This window comes from Bubalus bubalis, chromosome 20, assembly GCF_019923935.1.
Source record: "Bubalus bubalis isolate 160015118507 breed Murrah chromosome 20, NDDB_SH_1, whole genome shotgun sequence".
In the NCBI taxonomy this organism is placed as follows: Eukaryota; Metazoa; Chordata; class Mammalia; order Artiodactyla; family Bovidae; genus Bubalus; species Bubalus bubalis.
The window spans coordinates 36,692,337-36,718,824 of NC_059176.1; the positions used below are offsets into that span (position 1 = coordinate 36,692,337).

The following is a 26,488-nucleotide window of genomic DNA, read 5'->3' on the forward strand; positions in this document are numbered from 1 at the left end:
GGCTTCTGATTTTGGACCTGGGCACTTTTCCTGCCTCAGTTTTTAGCCAAATAGGAGATCCTTCTAATTCTCTTGATTGGGGAAAGGTCATTTATGGCTATCAGATAGGAACCCAGATAATTTTCCTGTAGGATCCACATGGATCATGAGATATCTCCTGTAAATTCCACATCCCACATCGATCCCAAACATCTCCACTGTAGATTTTGGCTCAACCTCAGACCCCTCTCCTGGAGGTTCATGTGAACCCATATATATTTCCTAAGGCCCACATGGACTCCCAACATCTCCTCTGTAGGAGCCATGCTTGATAACATCCTCAGGGTCACATTCATCATTTCATTGGGTCCTCTCATAACTCTGTAAATCAATTAAAGCTTGTCTTATGGCAAGATAGAGGGCAGTGATTATGAGAGTGAACCAGGGACAGGATCAAAAGCAGAATCTCCTTGTCTTGCTCTGTAGCCCATGACTCCTCTGTACTGCATAGATCATGCTTCCTGCTCAAGGCTCCATAGCCTCTGAGGCTCCCTCCCTTTTCTTGCCTCTCCTGCACTAACTCCTGTCTGCCTTTCTTCACTCCCACCCCTTTTCTAACTCTGCTGTGGGAGTGAGGCTCCACTCCCAGCAGGCTGAGACCATACAATGGGCCCTTATTCTAGGCAAAGAATCCCCACAGTGTCTCCCACCCACTGAGGCCCCATTCTAGGCCCAGGATGGTGTGGGTGGAGGGCACCATTAAGGGCAGGAGCTATTTATTGGCTGATAGGATAGAGGGTGGTCCTGATTGTAGATATCCCACAAGAGGTTTACATATGAAAACATCACTCACAATGAAAGCCTGTCTGTCTTTTACTCCCAGCCTCATCTCTCCAAGTGGGTCTCTGGCAACTCTTATTGGTTCTGGGCTTTAAAACATTTACCCTAGTCTCTACTCACTTTCAGTGTTCATCTCTGCATATCAACCTCTTTTTTTAAAAAAAAATGTATTTTAAATATTTATTTATTTGGCTGTACCAGGTCTTAGTCTCAGCATGGGGGATCTAGTTACCTAACCAGGGATCAAGCCCGGGCCCCCTGCATTGGGAGAACAGAGTCTTAACCACTGGACCACCAGGGAAACCCATAGTCTCTTATTTTCTCTCTCTCTCCCTTTCTCGTTTTCACTCTTTCTTTTTCTGTTTTTTTCTTTCTAAGCCTCTCCCTTTCTATTCTTCTATGTAGCTTGTCTGTCCCTATTTCTTATTTCTTTCTCACTTCATCATGCTCTCTTCTTTATCTTTCCTTGTATTTTTTTTCTCTCCAAATCTTAATCTCTCCATGACTCTGTTCTTCGTGTTTCTATGACTTTATGTTCATGGCTCTGCTCTCTTGTCTTTCTATGTCTGGTTTTTTGGATTTTTGTTTCCTTGTCTGTGTCTCATTTCTGACTCTTTATATTTCATCTCTAATCTTCCATCCTCTATCCCCTCTCTGTCACTTTGGCCCTGTAGATCCGAAGGACTTTCATCAGTCTTCTGCTTATGAAGCTCCCTCTCCCTCTTTCTTTCTGGTACACCCAGAGGCTCCTGGAACTGGCATGGGAGGTTATTCTCCCAGTTTACAGATTTGGAAGCCGAGGCTCTGATTGTTGGTACCAGACTCCCATTTCTGGATCTCTTCCTCGACGTTCTCGACTTGCTCCTGTCCGCGTAGTGCCTGCCCACAACCTGATCCGGCCCAGAGTCCGGAACTTAGCACCTCGGACAGCTCCCGCAAGGTGCAGGGGCGGCCAGGCCTTCCTTCTCGCGAGTGCAGAAGCCGCGGCTCAGTGAAAGCTCGGGAATCTCGCGAGAACAGCTGCTGCAGGCAGAGGTGGCGCGGGCGCGCGAGGAACTGTCCTGAGACGCGCGCGGGCGCGAGCGCGCGCGCACCCCGCCTCCAGCCCCGGAGCGGCTCGCAGCCGGCTCCGAGCCGCATCGCTGGGTGCAGCGCAGCGCGGTGGCCTTTCCGCAGCCGAACGACAGCGGCGGGTGAGTCCCGGGTCCAAGGGCCCAGAGAAGGGCCTTGCAGGGAGGTTGGGCGCAGGTGGAGAGAGGGTCACCCGATCTCCAGCTTTGTACCTGCTACGCTTCACCTTTGGATGCAGGGGGTAGGTCGAGCTGGAGAGGTGGAGAGTCGAGGTGACCTTCCCTGTTAGGGCGGGGGAAGAATGCTTTAGGTGCCCCAAGCCTCCCCCAGCCCTCACCATCCCCATTCCCGGCTCCCGCAAAGGGAACCCGGGTCTTGGATGACGTCAGACCCCTGGATTCTGGAACCTGGGCCTTGGGCCCACCTGGCGTTCCCAGCAAACAGTCCTCCTCCTGGGGCCCTCCTCCTGGCGCACGCGGCTGGGGAGGGGGGCGCCTCGAGGCGGGGTGACTGTGGCCTCTTTGGGGGTCCTTCTTGACAAGAGGCGCCTGCAGGAGGAGCAGTTGTATTCCCCAGCCCCCACCTAACCGAGGCGGCGGGCCTTTGGACCACTGGTCTGAGCCACCTCCGGTTTTCGGGATGGGTGCATTGGTTTGAGCCTGGGGTCCAACGGGGCTTCGGGGTGGTATGTGGAGGGCCCAGATGGAGCTCATTGTAACGCTGACAGGATTCGGTCACGAGGAGGGGGGAGATACTTGGGAACCCATCTCGGTCCCTGCCTCTGGGAGCCCCCAATCTAGAGGTTGGGGGAAGCAAGTAGAGTCTTGGACAGAGAATTTGCCATCTCAGGCAATTCAAACCAGTAATGCCCCAAATCCAGGATGAGGGGTTTAGGGAGGGCCAGGCAGACTTTCCTGTGGACACCAGGAGCACAAGGAGAAAGGGAGACAAGAGCCAGTGAACAAGAGCCTGCTCTTGGAGGAGGTGAGATTTGGATGAGAAGAGAGGTAACGGAGGGCACTTCCAGAAATGGCCTGGACTAAGGCCCAGAGCAGGGAACCAAGCATAGCTGTTGGGAAACCTGGCCTGTGAGCCCAGCCTTGTGACTGACCCCCATGGGGTGGGGAAGTTTGGAAAATTTTGTAGCCTATGCCCCACCTGTTCTGTCTTCAAGGGGCAGGACTCTGAAAGAGGGGAATGGTTCTTGCAGAGAGATTTTGTTTGGGGCTGCACAGATCTTGCTAGTTGAGATTTGATCTGGGTTTGGTGAGCCTGAGTTGCTGAGAGAGGACTAACTGGTCACTGGGCCACAGAAAGAGGGTCTTCTTAGGTCTAGCAAAGCCATGGAGAGTTAGCACGATCCTGGGAGAGGAGCTCTGGATAGGGGCCCTGGGCTCTGTTCCTTTTTTAACTTTTTCTCTGGCTGGCTGGCCACCTTTGAACAAATTGATTCCCCTCTCTGGGCATCTCTTTGCCAGCACATTTCTCTTGGGATGAAATAATAGGACTAAGTACTGACCTCCCTTGAGGAAGCTGCTTGTTCTAGTTTAGAGCTTCCCTCTCAGTTTTTCTCCCTCTTCCTTTTCTCCCTTCTCCCTCTGCCTTCCTCTTCCTGTCCCCGCCCCCATTGCCCCAGCTGTTCCTCTGCAGGCTGCACTTCTGTTCTTGCTGACAGCCTGGAGTTTCTGAGGTTTGCTGGAGGAAGTGAGGTACAACAGGGCTCATGAAACTGTGGGGTTAGCCTGATTGTGGGGAGGGCGTCCGTTGCTCCACTCCCACCCCGGGCTTGGGAGGGCTACAGGAAGCTGAAGTCACAAGAATGGAAGGTTCCAAGCTCCTCTGCTCTGTGTCCACATCTTAAGCAAGAATGTGATTGACTTGTTCTCTGTGCTCTGTTCTGTGCTGAGTCCCTCCTGGAAGCCCCATCCATGATGGAACCAGAAAGAGACTGGATGAGAATGAGTGAGCATTCGTTGCCCAATAACTGGTTCAGAATATAAATAGTGGGAGGCACAGCAGGGATGTCTAGAAGGGCTTCCAAAAGAGGTGGGATATGAGAAAAATGGTAGGACTGAGAGGAATTGGCAGGGCTCTGGTTTAGGGTCACTGGAAGCAGACGGGATGGCTCGATATGATCAGCATGAAGCTGGAAAGCGGGTCAGTGTGTGGACGAGAAGCAGAAGGTGGTGGGTGGGAGCTTTGTAGCTGATTGCCACAAGGCCTTGACTGCCAGGCACAAGATCAGTAGGGGCTACTGGAGAGTCATCACAGGACAGTGATAGCCATGCCAAAAGAGTAGTGTTTTCTGAGAAAGATTCAAACCCTGATGCTGGGAAAGATTAAGGGCAGGAGAAGGGGGCAACAGAGGATGAGATGGTTGGATGGCATCACCGACCCAGTAGACATGAGTCTGAGTGAACTCCAGGAGATAGTGAAGGACAGGGAAGCCTGGAGTGCTGTAGTCCATATGGTTACAAGGAGTCAGACACAACTTAGTGACTCAACAACTGGAGAGTCATCACAGGACAGTGTGAGCAATGCCAGGAGAGTAGTGTTTTCTGAGAAAGAGTCATAGTTCAGGGACATCGGGGCTGGAGATATGGGATTGGGTATGGGGTAAGGAGACCAGAGGTGGAGCCAGAGGGGGAAACTTCCATCTGAGCAGATAAGCTCTGGGTGGGCAGGAAGAAAATGACCATTTCTATGCCAAGCATGGGGCTCATGCTGGTGAGTAGGGAGCCCTGGAACAAACCACAGGTCTCTGTCCTGATCTGAGGCCAGACTTGACTCCCTTCTTTTTGGCATGGACCTCACTCTTTTTACTGTGGGACCTTCTGTCCCCTCAACTTTACAGTTAGAAATGGAATAAATTATAGTCTGTCTTTTGAACAAAATTCAGTTAGTATTTGCTATCTTACTGATAACTAAGGAAGTGTTCTCTTAGGCCTGCATCTTTAGGGGGATATGTAGCACTCCCAGTGTCTCCCAACATTATGAAAGACTCTCAGTTGAGGAATGAATTGCCACTTCTCTCCTTTTGCAGTTTAGGAGCTTTGGTTTGCAGAGGCCGGTCATTGCTGCTCCCCTCTCCCCCTGCCCAAATATAAAGGCTAATCCCTGACAGAAGAGCAGAGGATCCTGGAACCTTCCATTCTTGTGACCTCAGCCTTCTGTAGTCCTCCCATGCCTAAATTCTTTCTGGGCTAACAGTCTACAAACAAGGCAACCTTGCCCTGTGCTCTGGCCCTGAGAGCTGGCTTTCCCACCATCAGTACTTTGCTACACTGACTTCTCTGTAACACGTTTGGGAAAAAGCCTGGGACCAGATTGGGGTCAGGTTGGAGCCAGAGTTCCAGCCTCCTCCCTTGAGGCTCCTACAATCTAGCTGTTGCCTGCTCTCCCTCCGCCTCTCTTCTTTGTTTTCCTGGAGGACGTTAGTGTTGGACCACAATCTCCCATTCCACATCCCATTGTCTCATGCGAGGCGATGCCTCCTTCAGCTGCTCCTTCTGCTGGCTACACCTGAGTCTGGTCATCGCTGGCATGTGGCCACCTCCGAAACCTTCAACCCCAGTATTGTTCTCTGACCACCTGCCTTGGGACCTCAAGGAGACCTCAAGTTCTCTGACACTTCCATTTTCTCTATCTCATGAGCATGGCGCCTACCGTGTCCTTCCTGGACTTCATGGTCCTGGATTTTAACCGGCTCTTGCCCTCAGTGACCATGCCATCGGCCCGTGTGTCCCACCCCAGAGCAGACCACTCCCCCCCCAATCCCCCCAGTTCTGGACTCTACACTAAGAATGTGGAAAACTTCTGGTGGCCATCACATACCGGGATAGTCTCGGTCTGCTTCCATGGAGGGTCTCCAGCCTCGGCCGTCCCTTCACCACTTCTTGGGACTGTCCTCACTTTCCTCTTCCCATCAGCTGTCCACCCTATTCCATGGGAAGAGTAGTCCAAACTTGGACCATTATCCCAAAGCCCCTTTACTCACGTAGAGGGTTAGTTGAGTGGTGTAAGTGGAAGTTGGAACCATACCTGTGTTTCTCTACTTCTTGAATCCTAGGGCTCCTAGTCTAATACACCCACTCTGTGCTACGGATGCCGGCCCTTCCTGTCTCCTGACATATCAGTGTCTGTCAGCTGCTTCCCCCTCTACTGTATCTTTAGTATCTCCGCTGTTTTTCCTTAACAATACTGTCTGCCCTGCTTATTAATGTGCTCAAGTCTCCTATCTGGAAAAACCCATCTAACTGTATGTCTTCCTCTAGCTGCTGTTGTTTTAAACCTATGACTTTGTGCACAGTGATATAGAAAAGTGATGTAAGATGTTGTAGACATTTTAGAAAATAAAGATGAAAGACAATAATATAATCTTACTATCAAGAGATGGCTATTAATCCTTTAATGTATGGTATTTCATTCTTGACACTAATATTCTCTGTGTTATATTAAAGTCTCAGCTGAGTTTTTTAAAAAATTAGTCTGCTAGACTTATCCCTCTACCTCTCCTCATATTCCCTCATTTCTTGGCAACTGCCCTCCGCCCCACCACTCCCTGAAGCTGTGACCTTCTAATTTCCAGAATCAGCCCATGTCACAACTGACTGCTCCGTGGCCATGGACATTGTTGACCTGGTTGACCAGTCATTAAAAAGGTTGAAATAACCTGCATTCATTGACGTGAAACATTTTCATGAGATATTGTTGAGTGGAGAAAACCAGATTATAAACTAGCATGTATAAAATGACCTCATTTTTGTCATATATGCTTGTGTGTGTGTGTGTGTTCAGTTGTGTCTGACTCTGCGACCTCATGAGCTGTAGCCCACCAGGCTCCTCTGTCCATGGGATTTGACAGGCAAGAATACTAGAGTGGGTTGCCATTTCCTTCTCCACATATATGCTTGCTGCTGCTGCTGCTGCTAAGTCGCTTCAGTCGTGTCCGACTCTGTGCGACCCCATAGACGGCAGCCCACCAGGCTCCCCCTTCCCTGGGATTCTCCAGGCAAGAACACTGGAGTGGGTTGCCATTTCCTTCTCCAATGCATTAGAGTGAAAACTGAAAGTGAAGTCGCTCAGTCGTGTCTGACTCTTCGCGACCCCATGGACTGCAGCCTACCAGGCTCCTCCGTCCATGGGGTTTTCCAGGCAAGAGTAGTGGAGTGGGGTGCCATTGCCTTCTCCGCACATATATGCTTATGTATACATAAAACCAGAAACCTAAAGGTCAGACTGTTAAAGGGGTGACCTCTGAGAAGGTGGATTTTGGAAGAACCTGTATTTTCTCCTTTATGGACTTTGATTTTTTTTAACTTGCAGATATTTTTATGTATGTTGCTAAAAAGCAACATAATTTCACTTTATTAAAAAAAAACTTTGAAGTTATATTTTTTTAAAAGAAGAATAGAATCCTTCAGTCTCTCCCAAGACTCAGAGGATAAAGCTCAAATTCTGCTCATGGCCTTTAAGGCCAGGATGACTAGCCCCTCCCATCTCTTGGCCCTATTTTTGCCTTTTTTTCACTCCTTCCACTTTAGGCTTTATCTGTGCTCTGCTTCTTTCTGTTTCTTAAATTTGCCATGCCATAGTTCTGACCTTCCCTTTGCACATGTTTTTCTGGTTCTTTCTTTTCCTGGCCAACTCTTATTTATCCTTCAGGATTCAGCTCTGATATCACCTCCTCTGTGAAGCCCTCCCTGGCTCCTCCAGGATGGACCAGGGAGGTGCACCTCTGGGTTCTCACAGCTTTGTGTACTTGCTCTCGTGGAGCACTTCTCAGACTGTGTTATAATTGCCCACTGACTTAGTTACATCCTCTACTCTTACCTCCTCCCTTTCGACTCAAACTTCCCTCCCATATTGCAGAGAAAATTGAAGCAGATATGTGGGGCTCCCACTGTCCTTTCCAAGGCCTCAGACCTCCCCCATCTGCTTGCATCATGTTTTTCTCCCCATCTCCTTGCACTGGACCCCATGCTTCTCCCTGTTTCAAGGGCTTGCTCCGTGAATTAAGTTCTGTCTCTGTTGTAATTGCAACTCTTCCCTGGAACTTTCACGTCTCGAGCTTATCAACATCCTAAACAGACAACCTCGAGCCATAGTCTCTCCTTGAACCACTTGTCTTACCCAGGTATTACCCTATTTCTGTTTTCTAACAAGGCAGGCTTCTTCAAATTGTTGTCTATACCTGCTCTCAGCTTACACGTTCAACTATTAATGTATAGTTTGGCTGCTACCACCCCCAACCCCTCAGCCCAGCTCCTACCACCTCCAGAGTAGTTCTTGCTGGGGTCACAGGTGACTTGCTGCTGCTGAGCGTACTGAACATTTTTCAGTCCAGGCCTTTTGATGCTGGACCTCTCAGTGGCATCTGTCACATTTGTCCACTCTCTACTCCTGGCTTTGGAGACTTCACACTCTCCTGGTTTTCCTCCTGCCTCATCAACTGCTCCTGCTCATTCTTTGCCAGCTCTTCTGCTTGACTTTTCTTTTCATTTATTTTTTTTTAAACAGGTAATACATTTACACGATTCATAATTCAAAAAGATGTCCTGAATTTCATCAATTCTAAAATAAACACTTTGATATTTCTGAAAACATTTTAATGTCTGTGACTTTAAAATTTTGGCATCTTATCATTATAAATTGGTGGGTTTAATTTTCTTTCTTTTGGTAAATAATATAATGATCTAAAAGTTGATGGTGTCTTGGATTTGATGGTATAAATATTCATAGTAAATGGGATTTCCCTGGCCGTCCAGTGGTTAAGACACCATGCTTCCACTGCAGGGGGCACAGGTTTGATCCCTGGTCTGGAAGATCCTGCATGCCTCATGGTGTGGCCAAAAATAGAAGAAAAAAAAAAAAAAACCAGATACATAGTAAACATTATTCCTCCTGTCTACTCCCATGTCTATGCAGTTCCTCTGTCCTCCAGGAACCACAATTATTTTTTATTGCTGTCCTACTAGAGATTCTTGATTCTTTGTGTATATATAGCCAAATGCAACTATATATTTTTTCCCTGACTTAAAATATTTATCTATTTTTATGAAGTGTAATTGACATATATTACTTTCAGGTGTACAATATAATGATATTTGTATATATTGTGAAATGATTGCCATAAATTCTAACCAGTGGACCTCCAGGAAATTTCCTGGCTTTTTTTGCAGAACAATTTGAAAATAAGTAGCAGACAAGACATAATATTTCTAAATACTTCAGCATGTGTCTTCTAAGAACCAAAGTATTATTCTATGTAACCACAGCACCTAAGAAATTTAACACTTACTTGCCTGGAAAATCCCATAGATGGAGGAGCCTGGTGGGCTGCAGTCCATGGGGTCGCTAAGAGTCAGACACAACTGAGCGACTTCACTTTCATTTTTCACTTTCATCCATTGGAGAAGGAAATGGCAACCCACTCCAGTGTTCTTGCCTGGAGAATCCCAGAGACGGGGGAGCCTGGAGGGCTGCCGTCTGTGGGGTCGCACAGAGTCGGACATGACTGAAGCGACTTAGCAGTAGCAGCAGCAACAGTAATATCTTCTATTCAGTCTGTATTCAAATTTCTCTACTCATCCTAAAAATGTCCTTTATAGCTGTGATTTAAAAATCCAGGACCACTCATTGCACTTGGTTGCAATCTCCTGCAAGTCTCCTCTCTGAGTTCCTCTACCAATTTCTATCTTTCATGACATTAACATTTATCTGGGAGAATTTCCCACAATCTGGACGTGTCAGATTCTTTTTTATAATAATTATTTTCAGATTAAGCATTTTGGCAGTAATACTACATAGGTGATGTTGTGTTCTTCTATGAGTCACGTCAGGAAGCACATAATGTCCTATTGTCCCATAATCAGGCAAGTTTGAAAAGTTTGGTCACTTGGCCTGCCAGATCCTTTCATTACAGAAGTAACTTTTCTCTCTTGTGATTAATAAATAACGTGGTGGTGGGGGGGTGTGACACTCAGACTGTGCCCCCTCTTCCCCAGCCATCTTTCACCCAGCGGTTTAAGCAGCCGTTGATGATCCCTGCCTGTGTCAGTTCTACGTAGGCGTTACAAAATGATGATTTAAAAAATTACATCATTCCTTCTGTCTTAGAACTTTTCCTGCCCATCTCCCTTTCTTTTGTGTGTTATAGTGAACTTTCACATTCTTTTCTTTCAGTGTGTTATCATCCCTAACTGATATTATTCATATTTTTCCTCCAGCTTTTTATCTTGAAAACTTTAAAGTTGAAAGAATAAAACAGGGACACTCATGTAACTTCCCTGAGAGTCACCAGTTGTTAACATTTGCTACATTGCTTTGATTCTGTCTATATCTATTCATTATTCCTTATGTTTTGAACTATTTGAAGATTCAGATATCACAACACTTTACCCCTAAGCACTGGAGCACATATATCCTAAGAAAAAGGACATTTTCCTGCATAACCTCAAGAACACTATCACACCCAAGAAATGTGATATAGACCCAAATATTACTATCTAGAGTCTCTATTCAAGTTTCCTGATATCCCATTGTTTCCCCCTTGAACCAGAATCCAATCAAGGTTTACACTTAGTTTTTGTTGCCATATAGCTTTAGATTCCATTAGGTTAGAGAATCCCTTATCTTTTTTTCTTTTTATCTTTTAGGATGTTGGCATTAAAATTTTTTATTTATTTGTTTATGGTTGTGCTGGCTGTTCTTTGCTGTGTGCAGACCCTCTCTAGTTGAGCGGAGTGGAGGCTGCTCTTTGTTGTACTGTTCCTCTTTGTGTTCCTCTTTGTCTTCTCCTGTTGCCGTGCACAGGCTCTAGGCACACGGGTTTCAGTAGTTGTGGTGCCTGGGCTTAGTTACCCCACAGCCTGTGGGATCTTCCCAGACCAGGGAACCATGTCCCATGCATTGGCAAAGGGATTCTTAACCACAGGATCACCAGGGAGGTCCCAGATGTTGGCATTTTTTAATGTCCTGGCCAGTTTAGTTTATAGAATGCTCCACAACTTGGATTTGACTGCTTGTTTCTTTTGACTAGATTCAAGCTAAATATGTGGGGGCAGGAATACTACATAGGTGATGCTGTGCCCCTCCTGGTATATCACACTGGGAAGCCATAATGTCTCTTTGTCCCATTATTGGTGAGTTTGAGTTTGATCACCTGGTGAAGATGGCGTCTGCCAACTTTCTTCACAGTAAAAGTGCCTGTTCTCCTTTGTAATTAGTAAGTCATCTTTGAGACTCTGTGACTGTCTTCTTCCCCAACAATCTTTCACCTAGTGAAAGACTTAGCAGCTATTGCGGATCCTTGTGTGAATCAGCTGTGACATTCATGATTGCAAAATTAGAAGATGTTCTAATTCTGTTACTCCTACATTTATAGCTAGCATTCTTCTGCAAAGAAGAGCTTGCTTTCTTCCTCCCTCATTTAAAAAATGAGTGTCACTTTGGATTATTTTTTAAACTCAACATTTATATTACTGTCATTATTTTTGATGCTCTGAATTCTCCCAAATTTGGCTGACTGGTAGCCCCTTCAAATTGGTGTCCTTTTGACATGTACTAATTAGTTGAATTCCTGCTTATTTCTGGCACCACAAGATGTTCTAGGCTGATGTTGTATTTCTTTGTCCTGGCTTGGGACCAACCACATATTTTTAAAGACATGAGTTCATATCGATGCCTCCAATTCAAATCCAACATCACAGGACTCTTTCTTATCTTCCCATATTCCATATTCTGTCTCTGTATCTAACATTGAGAACCCAGGTTCCAACAACACAAACACATTCTCTCATATGTTCTCTGCTACAGTACATACGAAAAGTTTCAGTCACCACACTAACACCAACAGTAAACCTGCTAAGATTTTAGATTTCTTTCTAGTTGTTTTTACTGTTGAGATAGATCCTTTTAAGAGAACACAGAGTACTGAGATCAAGCCACTTGGCCAGTTCCTTTTCCTGTGTGATTGTGTTATCAGTTTGCTGTACAGATAGCTTAATGTGTTTTTGTTTATTTCAATTTTAGTGGTTCTCTCCAATATATATATATTTTGGCTGTATCGCCCAGAATGCAGGATCTTAGTTCCCTGTCCTGGGTTCCAGCTGAACCTGGGACCTCAGCAGTGGAAGCTCAGAGTCTTAACTACTGGGCCACCAGGAAAATCCCTGTGTTTATTTCAATTTTAGACTTTCATTTCTTTCGGGTGTAAGTTTTTGAATACGTAAGACATTGTATGTAAAAAAATCTGTAAAAATCTTTACGCAGAGAAGTCTCACTACTCATCCTAGCCCTTCCATCATATGGATGACCATTTCATTCGTTTCTTATTTATTCTTTCTGTATTTCTCTTGCAGAAACAAACTTATAAATGCATGTTCTTGTTTCTCCTTCTTTTATATAAAAAGTAGCATTCTAATTACAATAATTTGTACTCTGCTTTTTATTTTTTTTGGCCACTTCTTGTGGCTCCTGGCGTCTGTTTCTCAGCATCTTAGTTTCCTGACCAGGGGTTAAACCCATCCCCCCTGCAGTAGAAGCGCCAAGTCCTAACCCCTGGGCTGCCAGAGAATCCCCTGCTTTTTCTACTTAACTGTATATACTGGAAGTGATTCCATAGAAGTTCAGAGATACCATCTTCTTCTTTTTTACAGCTACATGTTACTCTATTGAATGATATACAAAGTTTATTCGAACAGTTGCTTCCAACATTTTGCTACTGTAAAATAGCATCATCCTGAAAACATATATTTGTTGTTTCTTATTTGTGGGTAAATAACTAGAGTAGGATTCTGGGGACAAAAGCAAAAAATACTGTTATTCTCCTCTCCCCTGCTTTATTTATTTTTTTCAACATGAAAGGTAGCCTAAACTATTCTATGCATTGTATTTTTTCAACTGCTTGTAATTGTGGAACTCTCCATATCAGTATTTTTAGAAATAACTGTGCCTGCATGCTCAGCCACTCAGTCATGTCCAACTCTTTGCAACCCCATGGACTGCAGCATGCTAAGCTCTGCTGTCCATGGAATTTTCCTGCCAAGAATACTGAAATGGGCTGCCATTTCCTCCTCCATGGAGAAACAGCCAGTACCATTTATTTAACCAGTCTGCTGTTGATAGGCATGTCAATTGTTTCCAATCTTTTGGTATTACAATGTTACAATTAATGCAGCTGTGTAAAAGAACCGTTTCATGCTTGTCTTTGTCATGCCTATCTTTTCCATTTGTGGTAGAAGTTGTTAGGTTTTTACATCTGTATTTGATTTCATATCACAAAGGGACCACAAAAGATTATGATGGCCTAATCTTCAATAGAGCCAGAGGAATTTGACTGGAACTCTAGGAAGATTTGTTTTTCTTTTAAAGCAAACTCGTAATTGAAGTATAACAGGTAGAAAAGTGCACACATTGTAATCGTATGCTTGAGGAATTTTCACAAAATCAACACCTCTGTGTCAGCAACAACCAGGTCCAGGAACCGACCACGACCAGCACTCCTGATGCTTGTGTTGCCTTTACCCTCCTGACTTCTAACACCATAGATTCTCTTTGCCTGATTTAAACGTTAGAGAAATCTCTGCCCACTTTTTTTTTCTTTTTCCTATTTCTATTTATCTATTTATTTGGCTGCGCTGAGTCTTAGTTGCAGCATGAGGATCTACAGTCTTCCTTGCAGTCTGTGGCATCTTTTAGAGAGAACTCTTAGTTGCGGCATGTGATATATAGTTCCTTGACCAGGGATCGAACCCAGACACCCTGCATTGGGAGCGTGGAGTCTTAGCCACTGGGACCACCAGGGAAGTCCCTTTGCCCAAATTTTGATGCTGCATTGCCTTAGTGCTTGGCCATAGACCATTTTCTGTTTTTCAGTATATCTGTATTTATCTATCAAGGTTACTGTTCTGGTAAAATGCTCTCATTTGCTTCCTTAACCTTCACTCACCAACCATTACCTGATGTCTGTCTCAGCACAGGCCTCCTGCTAAGCTCGTGACCTAGATATTCCCAAAGCCTACAAGGCTTTGTCCTGTCTGGAGGTTCTCACGGCACCTCAGACTCTGTATGTTTACGATGAAGCTTCTCTTCTTCCCTGGAGCCCTGCGCCTCTTCTCATGACGGGGCTCTCAGTAAACAGCCCACCGTTTGCTCAGTGGTTTAAGCTGGCAGAGAGTCTTCATGAGGGCCTCCCTCCCCCCACACCCCAGACCCACCTTGGAGCCCCTTCTAATTGGCCTCCTAAGTGCCTCAAGAATCCCACCCTGCCCACCTCCATTCCTGCTCCCTCTCCACGCACTCTCTGCTCTAGCCACAGTGGCTTTCTTTCCCTTATTCAGAAGCACGAAGCTCTTTCCCACATCAGGATCTGTGCAAGCTTTCCCCCCTGCGCAAGAGGCTGCCCTGCCTCAGGCAACTCCTCTGTATTCTTCAGGTCTCCCCTTATGGCTTTCCTGACTCCCCAGACCAGATCACCTAATATATGCTGTGCGTGTTTTCGTAGCCATCCTTCTCTTTTATACTGTTCACGGCCGAGGTTATTGACTGTTTCATGCCAACAGCAGGGACCGCTTCTTCATGCTGTCTCCCCAGTGCCTGGCAGGTTATAAATGCTCAAGAAGTGAATGAATGACTGGAGACAAAGGCAGGGGGAGGGGAGCCCAGCCTGTGACTGGGGCCAGGGCTCTGCCGTGTTCAAGGTCAAGAATAGAATTTCCTCAAGCTTTCTCTGTCACTTGACTTGCACCTACTTGAGGTGGCCTCCCAGGTTCCTTTCCCACCCTCTCCTTGGATTTTCTGAAAATAGATTTTATGCCTGGAGGTCAAGGGCAGGAGTCCTTGGAAGGGTAGAGCTGGTGGAATGGTGGTTCTGTAAGACGGGTCCTGCTCCAGGGAGTTTCCAGCCCAGCTGGGGCTGAAAGAAGTACTTGGCTGGGTGAGCCATGATCCTCAACCTTCGCTGACTCTTCTTTCCTTCCAGTTTGAGACAAAGAAGCGTGGACAGGCCGCTGGGCCAGCGGGTGCCATCATGTCAGGTAAGGGGAGGGTGGATCCACATGGGTAGGACGGGACAGTGACATAGGGTGGGTGGCCCTTTTCCTGGTCCGTTTATACCCTGTAGTTTTTGAAGATCAGATTCTTTCGGTCCTCTTGCCCCTGGGTTTCCCCTGGCCCCCACCGAGACCCTCACTGTCTAGCTGTCTGTCAGACCTCTGAACCTGGGGACCAGAGATAGCCCATCCTGACGCCCTGGCCCTCCTGTCCATCTGACCGATGAGTGACATGGAGAGCTCAGTCCCCATCCTTTCTGTCACCATTACTCTCTAATACTCTGAGACCTTTTCCTTCTGGTTTCTGGGTTGTCTGGTTTCTAAAGGCTCAGAACTGGAGAGACCTGTAGGGTCTATCTAGTTTGACCCCCATCCCACTGGATAAATGGAGGTCTAGAGAGAGGGGTGATGACTGATTCTTGGAGTGGAGGCTGGAACCCACATCTCCAGACTCACCATCCTGCTGCTTCTGCCCAGAACTACCCTTGACCCGGTGTCCACACCTGATGGACGGTGTTTACTGTTTTTATTCTTCTGACAGTGGCGCTGCCTCAGGGCCACTCTGGAGACCTGAGGCAGCAGGAGAGCTGGTGGGGATGGTGAAGTGGCCTGTGGCCACAGGGGCCAAGAGGGCCGCCCAGGCCAGGGGGAGAGCGATCATATCAGGTCACTGGGGAGGGGAGTATTCAGGGCGAAACTGTGGAATGTGCCTCACCCGCAGAGAAAGTGAACAACTTCCCACCACTGCCCAAATTCATCCCGCTAAAGCCATGTTTCTACCAAGACTTTGAGGCTGACATCCCTCCTCAGCATCTCAGCATGACCAAGCGCCTCTACTACCTCTGGATGCGTGAGTGCTGTGGGGTGGGGGTGTTCCAGAGCTGGGGAGCAGGGGAGCGGGTGCTGGCGGGTGCTGGGCACGGGGATGGGGTGCCCCCAGGCCTGGGTCCTTCAGCCTCACCTGCAGCATCTGTCCCTGCCTGACTCCTGCAGGCTCCTCTCCTGGGCCGACTCCCCTAGGCCTCAGTTTCCCTCACCTCCCATCTAGCCTCTCCTCATGCCCCTGTCACAGAGCAGCCGGGTGCGTGCGAGGGGTCTGTGCCTGCACTGCAGTTCATTTATCTTCTCATGGGAGTGGTTTTCCAGGGAACCTCTGGTGATTACCTCAGGTGTCTGGATTTGGAGAGGACTCCTCCCCTCAAAGCCTCGTTTTTCTTGCTTTCACTGGAAGATTGCTCCAAAAGAATGTTCAGTTGGGATATAGTGACCAGGCTGGGCTGGTCGCTCCACTTCCCAAGAGGCAGCTTCCTCATTTGTAGGAAAACGGGTACTGGCTCAGTGATCACCATGCCTCCATGTGGATCTGTGTTAAGAGCTCGAGTTCTCATGTTCTAAGGTTTTGAGGTTGAGTTAAAGGCTCCAGTTTCTGATGGCCTGTGATGTTAGAATAATTATGACAAGGGTACTAGATCAAATGAGCTGGAGAGAGATGGGACTGGGAAGAGAGATGTAAACCAACAGAAAAACAGGGTAAAAAAAAAAAACTAAAACTGGAAACAAAACAAAATAAAAACAGGTTAATGAGTGTTCTATGTAAAGAGCAAATAAAATCAGTGAGAACACCATGATTCCAGGAAATCTGGTGGTAATAAATAGGGAGGAGGAAGCACCGCTGAAACTCACAGAAAGAAATGCTTACCCTCATTGTGAGGGGCCCTGAGAGGGGTGTACCTCTCATGTGACAGCCTTGTCAGGCCAGGCTTGGGGAGCGGTGGCCCGAGGCTCTGGGAACTCTGCCCCTGAGAAGATCTCATCCAGAAGCTGGATTTAAGGGCTATAAATATCTTCCTAAGTCCTTACTAGGTTCTGGCCAGATGCTTTGTTCCCAAGGAAATGTATATAACCCTTGAGATGCTTAAAGAGTTCTATTCAAAAGCCAAGCCCATAGATGCCTTGCTGTTTGAGGCCAAGATTAAGCCTGCCTTCCTTTGTTTATTCAGCAAGTGTTTGGTGTTGTTTTTTTTTTTAATTTATTTTATTTTTGGCTGTGCTGGATCTTCGCTGTGGCATGAGGGGTCTGAGGCATGTGGGGTTTTTTTTCCCCCGTTGGGGTGTAAGGGCTTCTCGTTGTGGAGCATGGGCTCTAGAGAGCACGGGCTCAGTAGTTGCCCTGTGGCACGTGGGATCTTAGTTCCCTGGCCAGGAATTGAACCTCCGTCCCTTGCGTTGGAAGGTGGAGTCTTAACCACTGGACCACCAGGGGAGTCCTCGTTCAGCAAGTCTTTGTGGAGCCTTAAAGGGACTTGGGCTAACAACATTGGAGGAAGGGAGCAAGTACCCTGATGTCCAGTGAGCTGGGTGTGTGTTAGTGCAAGCATCAGATGAGGAGACTTGAGGTCCCTGCTGGCTCTAACTCAGGGATACAGAATCAGAGGTTCAGTTATAGAGTATGTAAGCATGGAAGACAAGGAGCCTGGGTCTCACTCTTGGGGAACCTCTAGTTTGGTTGATGGGCTGGGATTTGTCCTTTGGGAAACATGAGAGCATCCAAGTTGTTAGGAGGTCAGAGGGATGGGAGGTGAATAAGAGTGCTGTAGTGAAAGAAGACTTCTTGGAGGAGGTGGTGTAATAGGATTAAAGAAAGACTGAGATCCCAGCCACTGCTGCCTGCCCTATATAAGTGTGGGGCAGATGGTATGACGACGTAAAGAGACATTTCCTTTTCCTTTCCCCTTTTCATGCCCTACCTTGCAAGAGAAGATGGAAGATGGGTTTCCTGTGCCATGGGCTTGGTGGTTGCTGTGGGTCTGGGAAGGCCAGGGGCTGAGGCTATACTTATAAGAAGAGCATTTCTCCCAGGTTGAGGCTTTGGGGCTCTTCAACAGGACTTGCTAGGCTGAGACTCTGAGTTCCTGATCGGGGGAGACTCTTTGTTCTCTGGAGTTCTTGGATCCCCAGGAACAGGGGTGTGTGTGTGGGGGGTTGGTCTGAGCTCCCAGTTATCTTTCTTACAGTCTATACCCTCTGTGTGTGTGTGTTATATGTGCATCTTATGTCCCTCTGTGTGTGTACTGGCTGATGTGACTTGTGGGTACGCATCTGTATAAATGTGGTTTGCGTGTGTGTGTGTGTATGTCTGTGACTTTCTGGGCTTGTGCTTCTGCCTGTGTTTGATTGTGGGTCTGTGTTGAGTTATGGGGGTCTATGTCTGTGTATGGTGCTTGTGTATTTCTGCATGGGCCTTGGTATCTGTGTGCGTGTCTGCTGTCTGTCTGGTGTCTGTTTACGTGCTCCTGGGTCTGCAGTGAATAGCGTCACGCTGGCCGTGAACCTGGTGGGCTGTCTCGCGTGGCTGATCGGAGGCGGGGGAGCCACCAACTTTGGCCTCGCCTTTCTCTGGCTCATCCTCTTCACACCCTGCTCCTACGTCTGCTGGTTTCGGCCCATTTACAAGGCCTTCAAGTAAGTGACGGGTGCTGAACCCAGCTCCTAACCCTGTATCTTTGTCCATCTCCCCTGTCTCTTCTCTACATATTTTTCTCTCTCTCTCTTTTTTTTTTTTTTTTTGCTGTCCCCCAAGCTCACTTTCCCTTTATTCTCAGCTCAGACTGCCAGGTAGGATTTAGGCTTCCTGGGAACTCTAGGCCGGAGTGAGAGGGCTGGGAGTCAGAGCCTTCCTCTTAGGTCCTTCCTTCTTCACTCTACCCTTGGGTGGGACAACATAGAGACCAGACTTGTTCTTGTTTTCCCTTCCCCAGGCAACTAGCTGCATGACAAATTTTGCCAGTGGGGCTATCTGTCTTGGTTTAGCTGCCCATACTGGTACCCATGGGGCTGGCTAGTTTGGTGCCAACTAGACCATCTACCCACATGCCAGTGGGAAAAGCCATCCATGTGCCACTGACACTGTTTATGTGCTAACAAGGGCATCCAACTCTGTGCCAAAGGGACTACCCATCCATGTATCAGTAGGGCTAACTGTCTTAGTGCCAGTGGGTGTCTGCCTTGTGTCAAGTGGGATTTTCAATCTTTGTGCCAATGGATTATCCCTTTCAGTGCCAATTGGGCCTCTAATATTAATGTTTGCCAGTTGGATCCATCCGTTTATGTGCCAGTTAGGTTATAATCTTGGTGCCAGTCATGTGTCCATTATTGTGCCAACAGCACTTTCTATCTTGTGGGGCCCTCCCCTCATGTACCCCTGGAGCTTGATGTCTTGGTGCCAGTAGGGTTGTCCAACCCTTTGACATGGGTTGTTTATTCCTGCCACAACAGACCCATCTATTTCTGTGCCAACCATCCATGTACCAGTGAGTGGTCCATTCATGAGGCGATCTCTCCCTATGCAGTGTGGTACACACAGGTCCAACACATGGAAACTTACAAAGATCCATGGGTAAATGGTGTCCCATTTTGACCCCTTAACTAAGATCGACTGAGTACTCACTTACACTTGGAAGGACTTGGAAGTCTCGAAGGCAGGGAAGCCGTGTCCCTCCACCCAGGTGACAGGAGATGTCTCCTCTGTTGCAGGACCGACAGCTCCTTTAGCTTCATGGCATTCTTCTTCACCTTCATGGCCCAGCTGGTCATTAGCATCATCCAGGCCGTGGGCATCCCAGGCTGGGGTGTCTGGTAAGAGACCAGGGTGTCTGGGACTGACCCAGGGCTAGCCGGGCGGCAACTGGGGTGTGTCCTTTGCTTACTTCTGCGGGCTACGCTGCCTGGCCTGTGGGAACACCATGAGTTATTGGAAGTGTGAAGGGATTCAGGATAACTTAGTAGATACAGCATAGCATCAGAGGAGAATAAGGCAGTGGTTTTTAGGGGTGATGAGGGATATCAAGCATCATGAGATAACCCAAGAGAAGGAAGTCTTATGCTCTGAGAAGCTTGTTTCCTGAGCCAAGGGTTCTTCCTAAAGCACTGACACAGGCCCTGTCCATCCATTGATATGGTCTTTCTCTGTGGCAATGAGAAGGTCCCTTACTCTAGTGGGGCGGCTCCTGGGTGCCCGTCACTGTGCCAGGCAGCCCCACAGCTGGCCTGTCTCTGCAGCGGCTGGATCGCCACCATCTCCTTCTTCGGGACGAACGTTGGCTCAGCAGTGGTGATGCTCATCCCCACCGTCCTGTTCACGGTCATGGCCGTCTTTTCCTTCATTGCCCTCAGCATGGTATGTGGCTGCCTCGGGAGCTACAGGGTGGTGTTGGGAGGGACCGTGATCTGTAACGACCCTTCTTCCAAGTTACAGAAAGACCCAGTGGTCTTCCCAGGGACTCACTCTGGGATGGCTCAATGGACTTTGCTCCCAGGGTGTGGGTCGGAGCGGGGACTGGCTTTTATGGTGGCTTACCTCTGGCTCCCATGTCTTTTCTGGACGGGCTGCCTCTTCTCCTTGATTAACCCTTCCTTGTGCTCCTCCCCCTACAGGTCCATAAATTCTACCGGGGCAGCGGGGGGAGTTTCAGCAAAGCTCAGGAGGAGTGGACCACGGGAGCATGGAAGAACCCGCACGTGCAGCAGGCGGCCCAGAATGCAGCCATGGGGGCAGCACAGGGCGCCATGAATCAGCCGCAGACTCAGTATTCTGCCACCCCCAACTACACATACTCCAATGAGATGTGAACCAGCCAACCGACCGGGAGCTGGCTGGGGGCCGGTGGGATGGGGGCTCAAACCACAGGGTCTGTTGTGGTGACCAAGCAGGGTTCCCCCTTCCCTTTTTCTCCTCCCCGACTTTGTACAAAGAATCAGAGTTATATATATATATACACGTATATGTGCCCCCCCTCCCCCACACCCTTGGACTCTGCTCTCAGCACCCTGAGAGCTGTGGGCTGCACTTGGAGCTGTCCCGTGCGGCGGTAGTGGTGTCTGTGTCCCCTTGTGAATAGTGTGCAGTGGAGGTCTCTGTTGTTGTGGTGCTAGATGTACGTTTAGAACTAAACCAGCCCTCCACCCTCCCATCAGGCTGCTCCGTCTGACCTCAGCCCTGGGACCCCTCATGGGGCAGGGGAGGCATAGCAGAGAGCCTGGCCCCCTCCCAAGGTTATGAGCTGAAACTGTTTCCAGTTTCGGTCTTCCTGGGAAGCAGCAGTATTTAGCACTCCTGGGATGTTGGTGGGGAGGGTGGAGACCTGCAGGGAATCTTCCCTTGCTCCTTTGGATCTGGGTCTTTGCCCTCCCCTCCCACCTCCCACAACCTCCTCCTCCATTTCTCTCTTCCTGCTTCCTGTGGTCTCTTGGCCTCCCCAGGGCTCCTCTCTTCCCCATGTGGCGTTTCTTTGTCTTCCTCCAGGCTGAGGGTCCCACTTGTATCTGCTCCTGAGACTGAAGCCCATTCTCAGATCCAGGAAGCAGACAGAGGACAGGGGAGCTGAGCCTGAGCCGTGATGTGGGAGGGCACACAGCCAGAGATGTGGAGCCCTCCTGGGTACCTGACCCACAGGGGATGGAAATGTAAGGCAGGGTCCTTTCTTCCCTGCCTTGCCTTCTCCTCCTTTACTTCCCAGAGCCCCCTCGAGCCCCTCTGCCTGTGTCCCTCCCTACACTCGCAGCTGCTGTGGCCTGATTCTCCTGCCCTACCCCTAGTGTGTGCTGGGTGATGTCTGCCATCTACAGGGGCAGATTGCACTGCCTTTCCTGAAGAGCTGGGTGGTGTCTGGGCAGTTTTCAGCTGTAAAGGTGCAGCTGTGTGCTTGCTAAGTCGCTTCAGTCATGTCCAACTCTTTGCGACCTTATGGACTGTAGCCCACCAGGCTCCTCTGTCCATGGGATTCTCCAGGCAAGAATACTGGAGTGGGTAGCCATTTCCTCCTCCAGGGGATCTTCCTGACTCAGGTCTCCTGCATTGGCAGGGGGGTTTTTTACCACTAGCACCGCCTGGGAAGCCCAAAGGTGCAGCTGGAACAAAGGATCTGTAAATAATTCCTGGTCTCCGAGTGATGTCTGATTGACCCAAGCCCACTGGGCAGGTGCTGGGTGTCTCTGAATGACCACTGGATTCCTGGGAGCAATAGCTGTTCTGTTTGGGTCTGATAGAAGGGATAGGCTCAGAGGACTGGTCCTGGAGGGATGAGTCTTCTCAGAAGAGAAGGTAGGCGGGACCAACTGAGAGGGGATCATGCATCCCCCCTGACCCACCCCCCGCAGCTTGCTCTTGGGCATAGGGCGGTTCTGGGCACTTGAACTCAAGGTCTAGGAAGAAGCACAGGCCCAACCCTATGTGGAAGCACAATAGCTGGAATGTGGTTTCAGGTTAGGTGGGGTGGGAGGGGAGGTTCTCTGGCTCCTGTTTTTTATCATATTGAGATTACTTGCTCCCCTCTGTCTACTGGACTTGATTCTTGGCACTTCCTCACCCCCATTAGAACCCCCTTTCCTTTCCAGGACAGCGACAGAGGCCTGTGGGCCTGTTGTGTCCCAGGCATTGTGAGAATGTTGTTGGTAGAGGTCCTGGCTCTCTCGGAGGCCTGAAGAGGAGTGGGTTCTTAGCCATGGAGCAGCTGCCCATTTCTCACTCATGGCCCCCACCTCCCACCTGGGCAGTTTGGCTTGAAAAACCAAACTCCACCTGGCCACTCTGAGTGGCTCCAGCTTAGAACCCAGCACCTGGATTTCCAAGTGCCATCTGAGCTTTAAGCTCCAGGTACTTCATTTTCCTATAAGGGGAACCAGGGCCTCTGGGAGTTGTCTTCCTGATGGCCCCTTAGGCTTGGGCCAGAGTGTGATTGACTCTCTTCTCTACCACTTTCTCCCTGGAAAGCAGTTGTCACAGCCCCTAGTACTCGAAAAGAGACCCTAGGTCTAGGTTCTGCCCTTCCCTCTCTCCCCGCCCAGACCTCTGGCCCCCTTCCTCTTCCTTTCTTTGGTAGCTCCGGAGGCCTGCGGTCTCGCTGCCAGCACAGCGTCCTTGACCTGCTGGATGCTCCCTCCCGTCAGCTTCCTGTCCTACCCGCCGCCTTCGCTCTTTCCTGGCTCAGACCTGTATGGCCATGCCCTGGCTCTGCCCTTTGGAAGACCTGCTATACCCGTGCGTGGCCCAGGTTGTCCAGGCCCTGGGATGCTGCATCTCCAGGCATCTATGCACTTTCCTGGGGAGGGAACTGAACGAGAAGTGGGGGCTGGGCACAGGTTCATCTCTGCTGGATGGTCTGGCTTGAGGGTGGGGTGCAGGAAGGCCGAGGTCAGTTCCGCGAATCCTCAGGTCTTTGGCCAGTAACCTGCTTTTGTACTCTGCTGGTGCCCACTGCCCCTCCTTGTTTCTGGGAGACACAGACCATTCTCCAACTGGCAGCTGACCTGCCTGAGCCGACGTGTCTGTCTGTGGTAACTGAGTGAACCATAATAAAGAGGAACGTTTGGCCCTCTGTGCCCTGCTGTGTCACGTGTCTTCATGAGGGCCTGTGTGGAGCCGCACCGTGGGCTGTGGGGCATGGAAGTAGGGTGGGCCCAGTGGGCCTGTTGCCTGTCATTCCCAGAGGTCAAAAGTCACCCACCTCTGTGTAGTTCTTTCTCTGAGGCAGCCTTGGAATTGCTACAGAGTCCTTCTGCCTGTTAGGAGTTCTGAGTTTCCTGAGGAAGACCTGAGTTCACATGCTGCAGTTAAAGATCCCCCTCGCTGCAACTCAAAGATTCCGCATGCAGCATCTAAGACCTGGCACAGCCAAAAAAAAAATTTAATTAAAAAAATTAAAAAACATAGAAGATAGGCTGAGTAAAAGTACTAAGTACTGCAGTGATAAGCAGTGTGGGTGGGGCTGGGGGGATGAAGAGGTCAGACAACAGGCAGGCCCAGATGAAAACAGGAAATACCAATAACTTGGGAACCGGTGTTCTCGGCGGGATTCCCCGAGTGCTCTACGTTCCTGGAAGGCTGAGAAGTTGACTACAACTCCCAGAAGGCTACGCGGTCGCGGAGGCAGCCTCCGACAGCCGTAAAGTTGCGTGCCAGTCAGAATCAGCGGGAGGGGCGACCGGGATACCGCGATATTTGGGGCTGCTCCGAGACGCGCCTGGCGCGGGTGAGGAGGCTGGGGGTACCGAGGAGGCTGGCTTCCCGTGGTGGGGCAAGCTGGAGGCTGGGGAAGCTTCGTTGGCGACTTTGACCTCTTTGTGTGACCTCAGTTGCCGTGTATGTGGGTGCGTGTGTCCATGCGTGTCCTCCCTCTCCTGTTGGTGCCCAAGAATCTTTGTTCGCCGCTGCGGGTCTGCAGCTGTGTGTGTGTGTGTGTCCGTTCCTGAGCTCCGGTTCTCTGTGTGTGTGTGTGTGTGTAGCAGTGTGTGTGTAGGGGCTGTGGAGTCTATGGGTCCGGAGCGCTATGGACCTGTTCCCAGCTCCATCCTGAAGTGGGGCATTTATTTTTTTTTAATTAATTTATTTTTAATTGACGAATAATTTCTTTACGATATTGTGTTGGTTTGCCAAACAGCAGCATGAATCAGCCGTAGGTATACTATGAAGTGGTGCATTTCTGTATGTACTCTCCCATCCCTGCTTTATGCTCTTCTGCAGTTGCCTAGGGCCCTTTAATCTAGTTTAAAAGGTAGCCCTATCGGTTACCCACATTTACCTCTTGCCTTAAAGAAACAAACAAACAAAAACCTCGAGCCTACTTTCAAAAAGGAAAGGGGATGGCCCAAAGTACAAACCATTTTACAAGTTGATACAATAGGAAAAGGAAAGCCCTGGGATATTGCAGTTATCCCCTGGCTCCACCTAAAAGTGCTGAATGACATTAAAAAGTGAAAGTGAGGCCAAATTATGTCAGAGAAAAACTTCAGTGCTGCACTTTGAAGTATTGGAGGCCAGTGCCAGGTAATAGGCAGGAGAGATTCCCAAGTTGGGGAAGTGATGGGTACCTTGGAGCAGAAGTTGTCCTCATCTCTCCTGGTGGCTGAGAGGTAGCAGTTCCCAGTCACTCCCTTGTTAGTTGCCCCCACGTGTGAATGTAATATTAATGTGTGAGTGCTAAGCCGCTTCAGTCCTGTTGGACTCTGTCCATGGGATTCTCCAGGCAAGAGTACTGGAGTGGGTTGCCATGCCCTCCTCCAGGGGATCTTCCCCACCCAGGGATTGAACTTGCATCTCTCACATCTCCTGCATTGGCAGGTGGGTTCTTTACCTCTAGTACCACCTGGGAAGCCTGAATGTAATGTGTCCCCAACTTGTGGCCTTGAGGAAGGATGCCAGGAGCTGCAGAGTCAAGCCTGCCTGCTTCTGGTTTGAGAGAAGAGCAGTCTTAGCAGAATGTCAAGACCTTGAGTTCTCCCTGAAGAGTTCCTTGCCTTTCCTTGAAGGAAGGATTTAAAGTGCTCCAGAAGGCAATGGCACCCCACTCCAGTACTCTTGCCTGGAAAATCCCATGGACGGAGGAGCTGGTAGGCTGCCGTCCGTGGGGTTGCCAAGAGTTGGACATGACTGAGCGACTTCACTTTCACTTTTCACTTTCATGCATTGGAGAAGGAAGTGGCAACCCACTCCAGTGTTCTTGCCTGGAGAATCCCAGGGACAGAGGGGCCCGGTAGGAGGCCGTCTGTGGGGTCGCACAGAGTCGGACACGACTGAAGCGACTTAGCAGCAGCAGCAGCAGTGGCTATGCCTCTGCTTTTAATGACTGGGTTTGGGGGAAGGGTGCCACTCTCGGGAGCTGCGCGTGTTACTTGGGCAGAGTTGTATTGACTGGTGGGAGATAAGGGAAGAGCGTAATCTTGGGGCCAGGGGTGAGGAACTTTGACGTCAGGCCAGAGAGTCCTGGGTTCCCTGCCCACTCACCCAAATTCGGTTCTTTTTTCTGGGCCCCAGCTCCTGTTTGTGGCTGGGCTGGCCTGAAACCGCAATCTGGATTTTTTTAAAGCCCTGGTTCTGCCCTGGCTCCACACTTGCCCATATTGTGATTGGCAAGCATTCCGGAAACTTTTACTTAACTCTGCCCTAATTAAACTCATCAGAAAAGGAGACGTACACACCACAAGGCTGCCACAAGTTGAGGCTCTTTACTCTGTCTGGCCTTGTCTTTCTCGAAGGACAGAGAAGCTTGTCATTTTTCTGGCTGTGGCTGCATGCATGTTGCTACCTGCATGGCTGGCACCCTGGGAGCTTGAGGCTCAGTAATCACAGCTTTCAGCCCTTTGGCCTTTCTGCTTACCAGCTCTTTCTGCTGCTCAAGAGTTCTGTGAGTCCAGCAGAGCTCAGGAAGATGAGGTGCTGTCTACAGCTACCTTTGAGAGTAAACATAAAGAACTCCTGCCAACTGTTGCCCTCCACGGGACTGGCAGTTTGAGCTGATTTGACCTTGCTTTCAGATGTTGGTTAAATTATCTACTCTCTAATCCTCAAGTATATATCGCTCCTCCCCCTTCTTTTCTAGAAAGATATTTAGGGTTTGGTCCTTAACAAAGATTGCTCAGCAGGCTAAGTATTAATAGGAAATCTTGGGCTGTACCACCTGCTGTGGGGAAGCAGTTGAAGTCACCAGCATGAATTCCTGCCCCAGATTTAACTGATTGCTTTCAGTAACCTATTCCTTAGGAATGATATCAGT

General features: G+C 48.9%; 2 protein-coding genes across 7 annotated transcripts in view; both read left to right on the plus strand.

The window, feature by feature from the left end:
- SCAMP5 (secretory carrier membrane protein 5) overlaps positions 1–23,316 on the plus strand; it is a 53,573-nt gene extending 30,257 nt beyond the window's left edge. Inside the window, exons 2-9 of the mRNA XM_025271780.3 lie at positions 1,696–1,759; positions 1,818–2,012; positions 14,873–14,927; positions 15,664–15,792; positions 18,248–18,404; positions 19,476–19,577; positions 20,001–20,118; positions 20,376–23,316. Of these exons, the coding sequence (XP_025127565.2) occupies positions 1,696–1,759; positions 1,818–2,012; positions 14,873–14,927; positions 15,664–15,792; positions 18,248–18,404; positions 19,476–19,577; positions 20,001–20,118; positions 20,376–20,570 (1,015 nt within the window). The 3' untranslated portion in view covers positions 20,571–23,316. The remainder of the gene's footprint in view (positions 1–1,695; positions 1,760–1,817; positions 2,013–14,872; positions 14,928–15,663; positions 15,793–18,247; positions 18,405–19,475; positions 19,578–20,000; positions 20,119–20,375) is intronic.
- Positions 23,317–23,929: 613 nt separating this feature from the next.
- The window catches only part of PPCDC (phosphopantothenoylcysteine decarboxylase), a 41,081-nt gene continuing 38,522 nt past the window's right edge, over positions 23,930–26,488 (plus strand). For 4 of the 6 annotated variants that reach the window (XM_044933234.2, XM_044933237.2, XM_044933235.2 and 1 more), the window contains exon 1: positions 23,930–24,086. The gene's annotated coding sequence lies outside the window, so the exon portion shown is untranslated. The remainder of the gene's footprint in view (positions 24,087–26,488) is intronic. The other 2 variants (XM_044933238.2, XM_044933236.2) reach the window with 2 other exon arrangements.